The 16,386-nt window shown below is 38.9% G+C and overlaps 3 protein-coding genes across 7 annotated transcripts in view; 1 reads left to right on the top strand and 2 right to left on the bottom strand.

Moving 5' to 3' along the window:
* Window positions 1–2,423, bottom strand: part of LOC124410408 (serine/threonine-protein kinase tousled-like 2) — a 34,731-nt gene extending 32,308 nt beyond the window's left edge. For 2 of the 5 annotated variants that reach the window (XM_046888747.1, XM_046888746.1), the window contains exon 1: window positions 1,246–2,422. In XM_046888747.1, coding sequence (XP_046744703.1) covers window positions 1,246–1,276 — 31 coding nt within the window. In that variant the 5' untranslated portion in view covers window positions 1,277–2,422. Of the gene's footprint in view, window positions 1–1,245 lie in introns of all 5 variants that reach the window. The other 3 variants (XM_046888755.1, XM_046888752.1, XM_046888748.1) reach the window with 2 other exon arrangements.
* Window positions 2,424–6,746: 4,323 nt separating this feature from the next.
* LOC124410411 (late secretory pathway protein AVL9 homolog) lies at window positions 6,747–10,689 on the bottom strand. The gene is made up of 9 exons (XM_046888762.1): window positions 10,427–10,689; window positions 10,072–10,269; window positions 9,644–9,872; window positions 9,362–9,551; window positions 8,759–9,278; window positions 8,537–8,671; window positions 8,001–8,389; window positions 7,831–7,919; window positions 6,747–7,742 (listed from the first exon to the last, which is right to left on the bottom strand). The coding sequence occupies exons 1-9, from the start codon at window positions 10,493–10,495 to the stop codon at window positions 7,534–7,536; spliced, it is 2,028 nt and encodes a 675-aa protein (XP_046744718.1). The 5' UTR covers window positions 10,496–10,689; the 3' UTR covers window positions 6,747–7,533.
* A 578-nt stretch (window positions 10,690–11,267) lies between these two features.
* On the top strand, window positions 11,268–16,223 carry LOC124410407 (VPS35 endosomal protein-sorting factor-like). The gene is made up of 18 exons (XM_046888745.1): window positions 11,268–11,403; window positions 11,595–11,682; window positions 11,792–12,007; window positions 12,099–12,261; window positions 12,357–12,565; window positions 12,646–12,776; window positions 12,854–13,030; window positions 13,109–13,453; window positions 13,531–13,631; window positions 13,697–13,878; window positions 13,953–14,096; window positions 14,186–14,349; window positions 14,429–14,591; window positions 14,655–14,847; window positions 14,931–15,070; window positions 15,134–15,295; window positions 15,388–15,654; window positions 15,754–16,223. The coding sequence occupies exons 1-18, from the start codon at window positions 11,387–11,389 to the stop codon at window positions 15,841–15,843; spliced, it is 2,952 nt and encodes a 983-aa protein (XP_046744701.1). The 5' UTR covers window positions 11,268–11,386; the 3' UTR covers window positions 15,844–16,223.
* Window positions 16,224–16,386: the final 163 nt, after the last annotated feature.

Genomic DNA, 16,386 nt, shown 5'->3' on the forward strand with positions numbered 1-16,386 from the left:
TTCAAATTTCCTGATGAGAATTCCAAGTTTTCCAAAGCCCAACTAAGATTTCTACTTTCATCAGTGAAATAATTATCGTTTGTTTTTATTCGCGAAAAAACTAAGCGACAACATTTAGAGATGTAAAAATTTTTTTAAATCATTGTGGCATCCGCGCAACAGTGTTCCAGTGTCAGGATCGGATAATTGGCGTATCTTTTACTTTTTAACTTGTTTGTTTAAAGAAATTGAGAATTGTTTTCTTTTTTTTTTTTTTCCACGCAACGATCCTGATTAAATCATCATCGATATTCAAACAACATTGAGAATCGGCTTCGGATGAATTTATCAAATTATAATAAGACAGGTCTCTTCTATACCAACTATTAAATAGAGAATTCATAAATAGCGTATCAAGAGTGTCGGCGATTTTGTTATCATGCGAGTTGAAGGACCGCATAAAGCATCGAACAATATAAGCTATCGGTATGTTTGCATACTCACAACCGATGTGAGAAACTCAAAGGAATGAATAGATTCGTCGATAGCTTGACAATCGTGGTTTTATTCTAATTCACCTTCATTCTACGGGCAAAAAATTAATCTCAGTAGCGACCTGGACCAGATATAAATATTTCCAGATTTACTCGATGTAACAAAATTAAGGAATAGAAAATTAAAACTGATGAATTTATTATAAACATGCCAAAACTTTTCCATCTTCTTAAATTTAGCTAAATTCTTTTTTCCAATCATTCCATATTTTCCTACCTGGGATTAGGATTATCTTTTTATCATCAGAAACGGAGAGGCGTAGAAGTGAAACGTTTCGTGCAACATACCTTAGTGTCAATTCCTAAAGCAGCAATAGTTCGATAGAACAAATAGTAACAAACGGTGGTAGAATTGGTTTCAAAAGAACCTTTAAAATCCTCGGTAAAAACAGGTAATCATTACAGATAAGAGAAGAAAACTTGTTAGAAAGAAACAATTAATAAAAAGATTCGCAAGACTTTCTAGAGAGAAAATTTATCGTTATAAAGCTAATCAGAGAAAGTATTGCCACGTGTAAAAGTAATTCGGATGATCTGCGAGATGGATAAAAAACGTGGCTCGGATATGGGAAAATATCGTTGCGAACGAGCTTAGAATCAGACACGTTTGGTAAGACGTAACGATATGGAGAATACGGGTGTTGGCGAAGAAACGATGAAGTGACGTGCGAATAATTAAACAAACGGAGAAATAATAAATGATTTAACTCACCACCACCAGAGTTCCAGCAGTTATCAGTCATCCCTGTTTATCCATCTGCAAAGTTTGGCACCGGTTTCACACAACCACTCCAATATCCAAACTGTTAAAACACTTTATATCACAACACAGGTCGTCGTTTTAGCAACTTGCAAAGAATACATCAGAGCTACACTTTGGCCGAACGAATATTGGATTATGAACATTTTCACTAGAGCAAAAAACTGGACAACGATCGCAGTTGTATTATCCTTCACCACGTCGTTACTTAGCTCTTGTCGTTGTCCAATAATCTTGAGCGACGAGCGACGATTGCTTGGCTTGTTTTGCGAGAGATTCGATTAAGGAATTCAAAATTCCCAAAAATTAATCTTCTTTATTCTGATGTGTAGAAAAAAAGAATGTTCAAAAACTGATCAAGAACGTTATTTAATCAAGTTAAAAGAATGAGGTTATGACGAACAAATAAATATCGTATCTCAATCCCTGACCGATCAGTTCTAGTTGCTCGTTGTTTTTTCCACTTTTCAAGCGTTTTCGTCTCGTCTATTCCCCGCTTTATCCCGGCGAAGAATATCTGCAGATGAGGAATAAAACGATCGATGCATCACTTTCCCGATACCCAATATCGTATTTAAACGTAAGTCATTTCTTTCATCAATTGTCAAAAGTTATTTATCCGAGAACATGCAGGCTGTTAAAACGTAGCACATACAAACACACACACACACACACACACACACAGCTCACTCGTTTCGATATGAAGAATTCGGTCTTAGAATATAAACCGATTATAACGAGCAGAGTTCAGCACGCGAATACTTTCCTCCAACAATAATTTTCAACCGACGACGAACGAACCCCGAGTTTTAGGTGCCGTTCGTCCGTCCGTCCGTCCGAAGTGAGTGCAGTAGCAGCTAGCTGTACTAGCTATACGTCTGTATCTCTATGCGTGTAGTCGTTTGGCAACGAGTTTAGTTTCAGGAGAGTTTGAGGTTATCGAACGATCAATAGAAATTTTTCGACGGATCGCGCGGATCCTCCGCGAACATCCCGTAGCCGGGGATATCGGTTAGCCACGTTACGAAAACGAAATTCGACATTGTTTAACGACACGACGACGTAGCAAAAGGATTAGAGTTATAAGAGCAGGAAATTATGATATCCCTGCACCACCAGCACCCCACACACATACACACACACGCACGAACACGGCAGACGAGAGATATTTTCCTTCCCTTTTCCTTCCGTCCTTGTTTTTTTTTTTTTTTCTTTTCCTCTTCGTCGGTTCTTGTTTTCTCGTTTTTTTCTCTTTTTTCTTTTCTAGTGTGTATGTGGCTCTTCTTTTTTTTTCTCCTCCTTTTCCACCCAACTTCCTTTCCTCTTACCTCTCCTCGTCGGCTCTCGTACACTCGCTGCTAACTTTACTTCCTAAAAATTTCTCTTTACCGACGCCTTTTTTCTATCTCTCTCTCTCGCTCTCTCGTTCTTACGATTTCTTTTCCTATCTCTCTCTCTCTAGCTCTTGCTCTCTCTCTCTCTCTCACTCACACGGCACACTTCACGTTCTTCTTATCCCTCGGGTAATTTTTGTTTCCTCTCTTCACGTCGCCGCCCGCGTTTATTCCCTCTTCCCTTTGCCGTTGCCGTCTCTCCTTGGGCTACTTTTATCGAATCGACGACGACGACGACGACGACGACGACGACGATGATGACGAAGACGACGGTAATGGACGATTATAAGGGATGATGATCACGCGCACGGATTAACGGAAACATTTCAACGTTGAGAACGTGGATTGTTTCAGGGTATCGAATTGCGGACGTGTGTATGTCACGGTTTGTTATCAGAGAGGAAGAAAGGAGAAAAACTCATCTAGAAGATGGCCGCCGCCCGCCGCGAGTTGCCGATTTATCCCTTTCTTGCATGGCCACTTCTTTATAAACAATGAACGCGTGAAATGAATGAACGCGCCTCGAACCTCCGCGCGACGAGGGCTCACAGCGATCAATTTCAACCGTCAATCCGACACTTTCTTCACACTCGTAATATCGAACCTTGTCCTTTAAATAATATCACAATTCCGAGCGATGCTTACTCGCTTTATTAACCAACGGGATTTACATGTAGGTATTACACCGACTTGTTACAACAATCACCGCATGTCCGACTGACTGCCACAATCTCAAAACTGCTCCAATTTTGTTTTGCATGCATAGGTGACGACAGTGACGTCGGCTTGCTTCCTCGCCACCTCCTCCTCCTCCCCCCTCCTCCTCGCCCGCCCGCCGGGACGACGTTCCTCGGCGCTGCTCGCCCGCTGCTTACCACCTTCGGCTATTATCGGTAAACTACGATGTTTATTCGGTACATCAATCGGCTTGTTACTACACACTACACTGCAGCCACAGCTTGATGCACGGAGCCCGGAGATTAGGCCTCCGGCTTAAATTGCCATCGACAATTTTCATTACCGACACACGTCAGTTTTGCGCCTCTTTCATTCCTCCTTGTCCGGCCTTTTTCCCCTCACGATTTATCTTGTTTCGATGGCTGGGATATCAGTTGGTCCGTTACTTCCCTACGTCTTTGACTGGTTCGAATCTTCCGCAATAAAGGGTCTCGCGAGGCAGGGACATCGGCATACCGCCGCTCCGGGGCACCAGACTCTTGGCTAGATCGTTTTTTTATTGCTATTTTCGTTTCTACAAATCGATGATACCACGGACCATCGCGCACGCTGTGCGATTCTACACCGGCTGGCTGCAGGGGGCTACGAACCCGCCGCCGTGCCGTGCCGTTCAATTCCACCTCCACAAACGCCGCCACAGACGCTGCTGTCGCGCTCTTGCGACGTAATCGCCTTTGTAAACGCTTCCGCGGAGAGGAAAATGCGATCGTGTCACGCCGCCCGCGACCATAGATAATCCGTTGCGTATCAACAATGGTTCCGCGATTAGCCGCGATTAGACTTGTGTGTGTCTGTTGTTACGAGAAATGTGGTAATTCCGACGATGAATCTGCGCGAGTAACGATAACAATCGCTGATTAGCCGGGTTGTTTACGTTACTGCAGCTGTCATACTTGACGGTCCATTCTATCTAGGTTTTGCACAAAACTACGCTGCGACGACTCTGTTGCCGATTGTTACAGGTCCGCAGTTATCTGACGCGTCAGTTGGCGGTGCAATGCAAATAGTTGAACTTGAATTTCGTCACCGCGTTCTCCGTAATCCTATGAAAGCGATAATAAGTATCATACATACATACATACACAAGTGTGGTCGACCGGGTGAGAAAAAATCAACAACTCTCGCACGTTACACGGAATAACCTTGAAATCATTTTAGCGAAATTTTCTCAATACATGATGATCACCTGTGCGTATGTAAACAATAGACGACGGGTGGTTGCTTGAAGCCGACTTAAATCGTAGATTCGATTCGTCAAATTGTTAGTTAACTAAGTATATATCGCGGTCATCTCGTTTGCACCCGTAATTAACTCTAATTGTAAGACAAAACTTGCGTACGGCGAATCACGTACGTTATAAACACGTCAGAAGCTTGAAGTCGTAAAAGAAAACATACGTGCACATGTGTTGTAATTGTAAAACACACACGTAATCTACGATACGTAACATAGTCAAGGTCCGCGCAACGCGTTCCTCCTCGATACCAAGGTGTGCGAATGCGCGATTCGGTTGTTAATAATTAAAGTTCCTAGGTCCTCCGCTACTCCATTGGCTATCGCACGATTCCCCGGCCAATCAACGTCACTCGGTCACCAAATGTCATTCCGGGCAGGGCACTGGTACACGGAGTGACCTTCAGAGTGATGACGAGCCTATGACGTCACCGTAGTGTAGTACCCAATACCTCCGCGGTACTCAACCACGGACGTCGCTATTTTCGCTATTTTCTTTACAATCGTCTACGTAGCGAAAGCAGGGTCGTGCTATATCCTCTGGGTGCTTGTTCTGTTAACTTTGCTTTCCGGGGCGGCCTAAAGTAACAAAACAACACAGGCGTCCTGGTCCTGGTGCTGGTGTGATCGTGTCCGTAATCTCAGTCGGTCATTGTCAAACAGAGCGGGTGATGCAGCTAACTTCAGCGTGTCTCCTTGGCTGAATATCATAGCAGATACTTTGAGTTTGGTGTTCTGTTGCCGTTGCGAAAAAGTTTCAAAAATGTTGATAAAAGGAAACTGTGTACGTTCTAATTCACAAGTGTGCGGCGATATTGGTTCATCGACATATCTGTGAACGATTAGAAACCGCGCTGCGAGGCTTTTTGCAACCTGAAACTTGTGACAACAATTTTCCAGCATACTTGTTGAATAAGGTTTTTCTTTTGTTTTTCAAACATACTTTTATATCATATCGAGTAACTGTCTCAATTTTTTTACTTCCGTATCCCACACTGGGATGAACTGTAAGTTTCGTTACTTGCATTTTTCTAGTTTAATTTTACGATATTTTAGGTTATTAACTGATTAATTGGATTCTTACAATAAACAGTATATACATGGGATCTAAGTAGTTTTATTTTCATTGAATCTACGGGTTTACTTCTAATATTTTTCTACTTGCGGTTTCTTCGATGGTTTTGTTTTTCTTTGTTTTTACTTGGTATTACCATCAAATTTTAATATATCATTATAAAATGCTATACAAATTTTCTGCGTACATACACATACTATATCATATTATAGGGTTTTCAATTTATAGTGTTTTATATGAAAAGATTTGTCAGCTTGAATTTCATTTCTTTTACTTATTTGTGTTTTTAAACAGACGTATGCAACAAATTTTTTTTACATAAAACGTATGACAACGTCGAGTTTAAATAAGACATATTGCGTCTAATGTATTCATTCACGGTTCGTAGAAGTCTTTTTCAGTGCATTATTCAGAAATTATCAATACAATGAGAAATAAATGAGAATTAATATAAAGAAATTTCGTTATACATATAGTCCTTGACGACAACACAAAAACAGTGTACGAAAATGTATATTTATGCATATATTTCAGAATGGTAGAGCGTTAATACTTATGTAATTACACAGCTATATATATATATATATATATATATATAACTATATATATATAGTTATCGTTATATATTAGTTATCACATTGTGTCAAGTTTTGAATTTAATATAATGTGAGTTTGATTTTCACTTCATCTTTTCTTTAATAACTTTGAAAAGAGCAGGATTTGTAATCGCAAACAAAAAGATAAAGTTTAGACTTGAGTGTACTAAGCAATTGTTAATTTGTCAGTTTGTTTCTGTATCTAAATTTCGAGAGTGCTTCAACATAAGTACAATAAAATGCAACTTTTCACGTAATGTATAAAGATTTTTAGTATTTTCCTTACGTGTATGCATCAAGTTATGTATTACTGCTTGATACATCTTATTTACTAATACAGATAAGATCATTTTTGTTTACAAGCTCATCTATGAAACTTAACACTTTCTACACCTATTTTTATATATATATATATGTATATATAATAATTATTATATAAATGATTACTGTGATATCAAAAACGACCCTGGTTTCGTACGATCTAAAATAAATAATAATCTATGCTCCAAGTTCAATGGCATTTCGAAACGGTACAACAAAAACCATGCTTTAAAATTTATTAAACATGTGCAAATCGGGATTTTTTTGCATAATGGGGGATTATCTTCAACTCAAAGTTGATTAAGAAACCATTGACAGCACAAATACTCTTTTAGAATTGTAGTGTTTCTAGAGAGACAAGACAAATTGTGTATAGGTATAGTGGCGGTAAAGCTAGATAACATTGGGAATTGATTTTCAAACATTATTGAACGAATCGCTGTTTCACACATTTTTACGCCGCTCGGAGTTTGGAGCAACGTCTTGATATTCCAAAGAATACATGGGCTTTTTCTACTTCTACATAATGTACACATCTACATGAAGTGCATGCATACAAAGTGAATTGTGCAAATCAAAGCTGTGACTCGCATAGAGCTAGACCGAAAAAAAAAAAATATACCTTCACTTATGAATGATGGTAATAAAGTAAAAGGCGACCAAAATTACAATAATTTTTTTTCTTGCATCCAATACACACACGTGACAAATTTAACTGTGACTCGCAGTGAATGAGATGCCTGGAGAATAAAAAATGAAGAAACTAACGGTTACATTAGGCAGTGATTCTTAATAAGAATAAGATGCAATTCCTACATTAAGTCAACAGCTTTGATTTTTCTAATTAGGATGATAATGAAATTGGTACAACGATATTTCTGATTATTGTGTAGCAACAGATGTGTCTACTTGACTTGGTGGTAAGTCAGGAGATTCCAACCCAACGCTAGATTCATTTGCTAAATTTTGAACAATTTCTTCGCATTCTAGTGTAGCTTCTTCGTTTCTCGTTTCTGAATCAGTAACTTGGACCGTGGTTAAAATACTCCACCAGTTAGAAAACGCACCTTTAGCTTGTGAAATTGCGCCACCTTCGTGAAGAAAAAAATTTCATTCATAAATTAAAATGTACTTTATTCAGAAACTTGCGACTCGTTATATCTGTTAATTTTTACTCACCCACTGCTTTTCCAGTTGTAGCTACTGCTCTGCCGGTCGAAGCCATCGCTTGATTAAGTTTTCTGCCGCTTTCCGTGTTTTGCATTGTGCTGTAAGCGAAAAATATTGTAAATCCTTAGTTGTTTATCGTTCACATCTCAAAGCTGACCATCTAATGACGAATAACTTACTGCGAAAGACGCAGTTTCATATCCTGAACTGAAAGCTGTCCTGCAAATGGATGACCAGAGTCAATGCTGTTTATTTCAGGCTTTTCGTTGCTGCTCCATATTTTGTAATTGTGAGTATTTTTCCAAGCGGATACGAATGCGGAATTGAAATGATCCGACTGGCGGGTATCCTGTTGTAACGAAGTTCGCAACAAGCTTAGTAGGTACACACGGAACTGCGTTCTAATCCATTCATCACCACCTTCCCAGCCCACACCATCGAAGAAAACGTCCTTGCGTGGCTCAGCCACATGCCTCACGACATAGTCAGCAAATCTCAAGTCTTCAGTCGTCAAATGTAGCTGCCGTCTCAACTCTGGATCAGTAGCCTCGATCCGTGCTGTCTCAACCTTAGGCAAATGAATAAAGTGTATAGGGAGGCTACTAAGTTGCGACAAACTTCCACCATAGAATTCATAACTTTTCGCAGTTCGTTAGGCTTGTGATATTGTCAAGCAACTACTCAAATTTTAAATAAACAGACAACGGTAAATTACCTCGACCAAAACATCGATTAACTGTTTTTTCTGCTTGAACAACACGTTTGTAGCTCCGACTATGTAGCCCCTGACATTAACATCGCCCAGCAAGTCGAGGTATGGTAGTGACAAGTACGGCAGACACAAGTAGCCCTTGAAAGTAAACAAAGGAAATTGATTTTCTAGTGCTATAGGACTTGTGCTGCATTATTGTAGTTCGCGTTTGACGCAGTTACATACTTTTGAAAAGAGGCCAAGAGGTAGACCACAGAGTTCAGGATTGACATGAGCAATTTGAGTTATGTTGTTGGTAATCCGCGCATCGGATAACGCGTCACTGCTTGTATCACGAGGAAGACTGTTGCCAAGTTCACCCGTACCTAACGTAATTGTATTTATACTATGAACTTTGTGAACACTTTCATTTGGCTTGGGGAAGTCTTTGAAATCTATTTCGTCGGCCACTGACTCGTTACAATCTTTTGTTTCAACCATTGGAATGATTTTAGCATCAATATTTTCATTTATATAATTCTTGTCCAATGGTGGAACAGTTATTCTCTCGTCCATACACTTTCCTTCCATTGTTTCAATTGTCTTATTATCGCTCATACATATCGATACATTTTCCACTTCGTCCTCCCTCTCTGCACAATCTTTGGTAACGTCGGCTTCTTTTTGACGTAAATTTGAATCCAAATTGTGTACAGGACTGTCTTCTTGGTCAAAGTTTGGAATCGGAGACATAGGTCTAGAGGGTCTGAGAAATAAAAATTATTCTTCAAACGCAATTAGTGATGACTCATAATGCTTCAATTTGACTTTAGAAAGTTTGTGCTTTACCTGACACATGCAGCCTGGTGCAGTCCTTGCTCAATCATACCAGGGTGCAGCGACAACAGAGTCAGTATAGCTGTGCAAAGCGGCTGTACAGGAGACTGATAAAATACGATTTTTCTCTCCAACAAGAGTAGCTTGAACAGCAACAGAGCCTTATGGCGAAAATGTAGTATGAAATCCCGAGCAGACAATCCTGTGATTATCAAGATTATAATATACAAATAAGAAGAAACCTTTGAAACCCTGGGGAATTGAATTGTCATTGAGAAAGATATCCATAGTTACCAACAAAAACCTGGGGTGGAATCCGACTTTCGGTGCTCATACAAGAATTGAGATGCCGATATGTATCTTCAAGAAGTGACACCTTGCTAAAATCTCCTTCGTCAAAATAGGCGTGCGTTATTAAAGCCATTTTTACTTGGATGTGGCCGTACAATGGCAATGTGCTCAAAACACAGACAGACTTCTGAACTGTTCCTCTGGTTATATCTGAAGTACGGTTCTTCAATTTCTGGTGAACAGTCAACAGAGACTTGCCGTTAAAAATCGGTCTAAATTAACGAAGCAATAGTCGGGAGTCATTTTAAATAGAACAAGATTTTAACACATCCAATCATCCTCTTACTTTCTTGTGCGACTATTACGATCTGTTTATGATATTTTGGGATCAAATTTATTGCACATTTGATTAGGATTGAACAAGGGTTTACCTCAACTGGTATCTGTCTAAAACAGGATACCCCATAAATTGTGCGTTTCGGATCGCTAAGGCTAGGTAGATGGAAATAAACCGTATCTTCGTCATAGTTATGAGAGCCATCAGGTAGAGCTAGAGTTGGTAAGTACTTCCAGCCAGTGGGACACTCGTTGGGTGCATCAGGAACTAGCGGTGGGTATGAGTATTCGACCTGGAAAAACAAGACTGTCAGAACTGATAGAGGCAAGGTGAAAAGAACGCTTGGATTAACTTTATTTTTGTTCCTTATCTCTTGGCTTATTCTTTTTTTTTCTTTTTTTTTTTTTTTTTTTAGTTTTTTTGTTATTGTAAATATTGGATTCGTCTACCTGACATCCTTTCTTGTGGTGAAATCCGACAACAATAACGTGAAGTATCGGTCCCGTTAATTCCGCCATCGTTTATATACGGGTATCGTCTAGTTGGTTCACCTTTTCAAAGTTTATTGCGCGTTTGTTGTAAAATACGTGGATTTTTTGCTCTCCATTTCAACGATTGTGGGGCTATTGACACCCCCTTTACTGACCACTGACGTGCTGATCGTAGCAGACGAATGACATGCGCCATGCTCTCAACCCCTCATTTTTAACCGAGGATTATGGTCACATCCAGGGTCGACATAGAATTCTGACTCTCTTCTCATTGTGTCTACACGTTTTGGTGACAGCAGATATCTTCGATCAATGCTTTGAGTTGCACATCCAGTAATTATGAATTATTATCAGTACTGTTGACGGAAGAATTTAAAAACGACTATTCCTGGCCAAATTTTTCTCATCAATCAATACTCTACGGGACAATGAGTCTGGAGAATTATATTTCAGTTTCTCGAAGTTATAAGAGGCGTAAGAGGCTGTGTTAAGCGATCCCGTAGCTTCATTATCGACGGAGCTGTAACCGTATATATTTAATAGTCTTCAGTTTACGTCAGTATTCAGCTTCATGTATATGATTTACATATTGAATTTTGATTTGTTTATTATTAAAGGAGAAAAGTCAAGGATGCGTGAGAGTTCGTCTAAGTATTTATTAGACAAAAACTTTTGAATCAAGATTTGAAACGACTGCGCTCGGGGTTCGTGTGTTCGTGCTCGATAACTTCGTTGCCTACATCCAGGGGTAACTTCGTATTCTCACCATATTAATTTTTTGACATTTGGCTTCCTTTCAGGTTATGGAACTATTTTAATCTGCAGATTGTAAATACACGATTTATATGGCGAATACCTCCCATGTATTTTCAATACGTTGACAACTTGGATCAGTGTTTGTAGCTAAAATACGCGACAATGTCCGAAATAGAATGGTATGTATAACGTACACAATTTTTAACAGAAGATAGAATGTTGGATACTATCGGCGGCGCCTCTATTACAAATTTCCAAGACGTATTCCTCACGTTCTATAAATTGGAAACACAGGCGTTTGCTGAATTACTTTCCTTTAGTTTTCGACAACTTAGATTCGTTGATACCCATTTTTTCTGATCACTCTAAGGTCGGCATGTCCATTGAATCAAGGATTACTTCATGTTCCGCACTTGGAAGAGGTGACGGAACACCCTCTAAACCCAATCACAGTCACCGTAAGTAATCGTGCCTCAAGTATTCAGAGTCGATGGCAGACTCCGTGTCAGATTGTCTGTGAAGAATGCGTGTTGATTATTGAAAATGTTGATCAATAACATTATGCAGATGACAGAAGGTCGAGGAGGGTTCAGACGCGGAACGATACGAAGCTCGAGTACAGGATCTTCGACGGAAACACCAACTCCAACTCACGCTCCTGTGCCAGTAACAAATTTGTTTTCAGATCAGCTTCTTAGTCATTCTTCGTTCGATGGTTCTGATCCGCTATCACAATTTGCCAGGCAGGATTTGGACCCATTGTCTAAGATGGCTGCAGACGAAGTATTATAACAATTGAATTATTCAAGTTCTGTGAAAAATATTTGACTCGTCTTTTGCCAGTCCGAGGAATAATAGACGTATCTTTTTACAGTGGGATTATTCCGCTAACGTTACGTCTGTAGGTAAAAAGTCTAAAGTTGTCTCCGATGATTTGGCTGAACCTTGGCAAGCTCGACGAGCTGCTATCCTGACAAAGTATACGACATCCGAAAAGTTGTCCATAGTGACCAGCTTCTTACCGGGAGGAGAAAAAGGTTGATTAAATTTGTACTTTCGGGTTCTTCTCTGTTGATGTAAAAAAAAAAAATAGTCAAACAGTCAGCTATACTTTTATAATGTCAATTCATAGTCATTGTCAAAGTGCAACCTAGCGGTACTATGGTCGATAAGGTCAGAACTAGGCTTGAGCAGCTAGATGATTTCGAGGAGGGATCTGTTAGACAAATGCTGGATTTAACACAACAGGAATATGCGGCACGCATCGAGTTGCTGAACAATGAACTTGTGCAAGCTTGGCACTCAGACCAAAGAGTTAAAGCATTGAAAATCGCGATTCAGGTATTTCAAAGAGATTGCGCAGTGTAATGCTACGTTCATGATTGACCAGGTACTGTTTCTAACTAGATATCCGTTTACAGTGTGCAAAATTGCTTGGCGATACAGCGGCTATGGCTTTTTATCCCAGTAAATTCGTGCTGATCACAGACATTCTTGACATTTTTGGTAAACTTGTTTACGAAAGGCTCAAAATGAAAGCTGAGTATTACAAGTGAGTTTCCTTTCATTTGGCTGCATCTAAATCACCGTTTTGTTTTCACTCAATCAAGTATTGCTCTTTTCTCCTAGACCAGGAAGTAAAGTCGTCACTTGTCTACCGGATAACTTTACCCCTGAAATGGTGCCCGAAAGTGCTAAAGAAACTTGTCGTAATTGGTTTTACAAAATAGCATCCATTAGAGAACTTGTACCACGCCTTTATGTTGAAATGGCTATAATAAAATCGTATAGTTATTTAACTTCGAGGTAAGAATGGCTCTTGTGCTTAGCATGTAATTTTTGATAAGAACTGGTATTTAAATTTTTTTCTTTACGTAACTTCAGCGAATTTAGCACTGCCTTGTTACGCATAACACGTATGATTAGAGGGATTGGAAATCCTCTTATAGCGGTTTACGCAAGATGTTATCTCTGCCGCGTCGGATTGGCTCTCAGTCAACCCACAGACCTTGGATTTGTAAAAGAGAATTTTTACGACTTTCTGTCAACGTATGGACAGTTATTCAGCCAAACGATAAAGGCCGATTTGAATAAACAGAATATGCCAATGTCTTCTTATCTCAACTTGTACACTCCTGCGTTAGACTGGATTTTACAAGTCATGGCCTCATCCGCTCCTGAGAGTCTTTTGATAGAGATACTTGCACGATGTAAGCAGGAATCAAACAGGTAGGTCTCGCATCAAACACACACTGCGTCTTGATTGAAGGTGACGAGAATTCTTATTTCTGTGTATTTGAATTTAGCGGGCTACTCTTAAATACAATACTGTCTGCATTCAAGTCGACTTATATAGCCAGCCGCTCGATGGAATTTGTAAATTTGATCATGTCCTGCAATGAGGAAGGTGAGCTCATTAATCTCCAAATTTTTCTCCAATCACTGTTTATCATTTAAATTTTTACATCACAGGATTTCCCCAACATCTCTTGTACCGAAGACTTGGACAGTGTCTGATACAGGAGTCACTTCCAAAGGAAGATTGCAGGCCAGTTCTTAATGCCGTTTGGCAGTATGTAGCGAACCTGAAAGATCCCGTTAAGTTTATGCAATGTGCGGAAATCTGGATTCAGTTCACAGTTATCTATTTTTCCGTAAGTTCTTATTTAAATGACAATTTCTTTATTCTGGAGCAAGTTTCCAATGATTTGATAAAACGTTATTGCAGGTGACAGAAGTAAATTTCATTTTGGGAGAAATTATCAGCCACTTGACTCCCAATCGAGCGTTTGAGCAACACTATTCCCAAATGCAAACTATCGTTGAAAAAGTAGTTGCTCATACTCAGGACTATGAATCGTTACTAACTATGGTGAATACTGCTCTTTTTTTCCTCATAAATCGCACATATTCTACTGCGTTTGAGTAAAGTTTTTTTATCTACTTCATCATCTTCCGTAGGAAAACTTCCTTCCACTTATTGATCTTTTCCACAAAGAAAGCATTAAAGTTGACGTCTGCAAAACCATCATTGACGGACTCAGTTCTCAACCTGGGCTAATAAACGATCCAATTGTCATCAATGCCCTTATGTTCATTGCCCGAATAATTCATGACTCTGTCAGGTATGAGTAAAAATCAAAACGTTGTGTAAGTCAAGACAAGAATATTTCTTTAATGATTATTGAAATAATCAATCAACAGCGCTCTGACCGTTGACGATGAGAAAAGACAAATCGGGAATTTAATATGTGGGCTTGTGCAGCGAATAGATTATGGTAGAGATTTCGAAAAACAGCTGAGCTTTTATGCTGAAGCAAGAGCTGCGTTTCCAAACCTTGATTCTGTTCACATTCAACTTGTCCAGGTAAGCACTCTCGAATGGTCCATGCCTCATGAAAATTTGATAAAAACGTTAGTCACTTTCCAGTGTGTGAACAGACTCTCCGTTGACACCAGAAAAATAGTTCGAGGTCATCACACAAGACGGACTTCTGCATTCGTTAGAGCTTGTGCAGCATTCTGTTTTATCACTATACCATCTTTAACTCTGGTACACACGCGACTTCAGTTATATCTTCTCTCGGGTCAAGTTGCTCTTCTGAATCAGTGTCTGGGCCAAGGTAATCGATATGTTTAATCGGGATAAGGTCACTTTCTATGTTAATAGCTCGATGAAACGCTCAAACCATGTCTTTAATTACAGCCGATGCTTGTTTCAAGGCAGCCCTCAGCTTAGTACCAGAGATGCCAAAAACTATCGAACTTGATGGAAGACAGAAGAGTTCTGAACCATATTTGCTGTCGTACTTGTCTAGTTTCTTATCCACGCTGTTAGTTGTGCCGGTAAGGTTTTACAAGAAAATAGTGCAATTATATTTGACAAACAAGTTCCAACTTTTTTAATAGGACAGTCCAGAACACGGAGTACTGTATTTAATGCGAGGGCTTCTCAATGCCGTCCAACGCTGTTTTGAAGCTAATTCTTCCAGTAAATCGTACCTGTATCTTCGAGTTCTTGACCTTCTATCTACAGTGACTCAAGAGAATTACCCCTATCACGTCGATAAGGTAATTACGGACTATATACGATTAAAAAATCGGGTTTCTTTAACTAACCAACCGATCCATGGACTGATATATTGATATTGTGTATTTTTCAGGTGGAATCTAATGACACGCTGTATGGTTCTGATAAAAAATTTATCAACGAAGTAGACAAAATAAGCTCCAAGGTCTTAGAAGAAATATTGAATTATTTAAAGTATCTTGGCTCTAATGATCAACATGGAAAGCAATCGGTACTTGCACTAGAATTATTTTGTCGCTTAATAATGCGAGCAGATCTGAGGCAGCCACCGTTAGCGATAATTGCTATCAATTTGTGGAAATTATCTCAAAGACATGGCTCAGCTGATCCTAAATTGTCGGTAAGTTTTTTTTCAAGCATAATAGGACAAAGAAGAATTTAAATATCCGATTCCACGAGTTTTTAAATGTTTATACATATTTTGGTATTCCTGTAACAGGTACGAACGATAGAATACATGAAGAATAAGAGTCAACTTGTAGCATTTGACCATTTTACAGAATTGCTTAAAAAAATGTTGAACACCTAGTTGAAACCAACTTTGAAAACTTGTACTGGTGTAAATGAAAAATTTATACATTTTTTTCAACATACTGCACATGTGATGCAGGATGGCAGGAAAATATATAGGTAAGGGTGGAATCTACGATAAATTCTATTAAATAATCGAGTGAGTACTTGCATTATGCGTATAATAAATTCACAAGTGAACGTGAGATCATCTTTTTAATTTACATTATTTCATGACGTTCCATATTATTAACTATACACTACCTAGATCTATTTGCAAATATCAAGACGGCGATTTTTTAGATTATGCTTAAAACAAGGAATATTATTTGTTATTCAAAATAATCAACAATTATTGCAAAACTGTAATTCGGTGCCACACGATTTATTTTATTCTTACTTTTCCGAATTAGAATATAATAAGATAAAATAAAATGACGAAAATTTTATAACATCGAATAGTCTTGCAATAATGCAAGTTGTATATCATAGAAATATTACTTATTTATGTAAGACATTATTTATACAATCATATTTGTAAAATATCTTGATAAAATGTGTT

Source organism: Diprion similis, chromosome 9, assembly GCF_021155765.1.
Source record: "Diprion similis isolate iyDipSimi1 chromosome 9, iyDipSimi1.1, whole genome shotgun sequence".
Taxonomy (NCBI): domain Eukaryota; kingdom Metazoa; phylum Arthropoda; class Insecta; order Hymenoptera; family Diprionidae; genus Diprion; species Diprion similis.

Excerpts from the sequence above, each read along its gene's own strand:
- LOC124410411 (XM_046888762.1), bottom strand. The coding sequence starts at position 10,495 with ATGGCGGAATTAACGGGACCGATACTTCACGTTATTGTTGTCGGATTT. Across the intron at positions 10,270-10,426 it reads ACCACAAGAAAGGATGTCAG|GTCGAATACTCATACCCACC; the intron begins GTAGACGAATCC and ends TTGTTTTTCCAG. Across the intron at positions 8,390-8,536 it reads TAATCGATGTTTTGGTCGAG|GTTGAGACAGCACGGATCGA; the intron begins GTAATTTACCGT and ends CATTTGCCTAAG.
- LOC124410407 (XM_046888745.1), top strand. Across the intron at positions 12,566-12,645 it reads CATTGAAAATCGCGATTCAG|TGTGCAAAATTGCTTGGCGA; the intron begins GTATTTCAAAGA and ends ATCCGTTTACAG. Across the intron at positions 13,031-13,108 it reads TATAGTTATTTAACTTCGAG|CGAATTTAGCACTGCCTTGT; the intron begins GTAAGAATGGCT and ends ACGTAACTTCAG.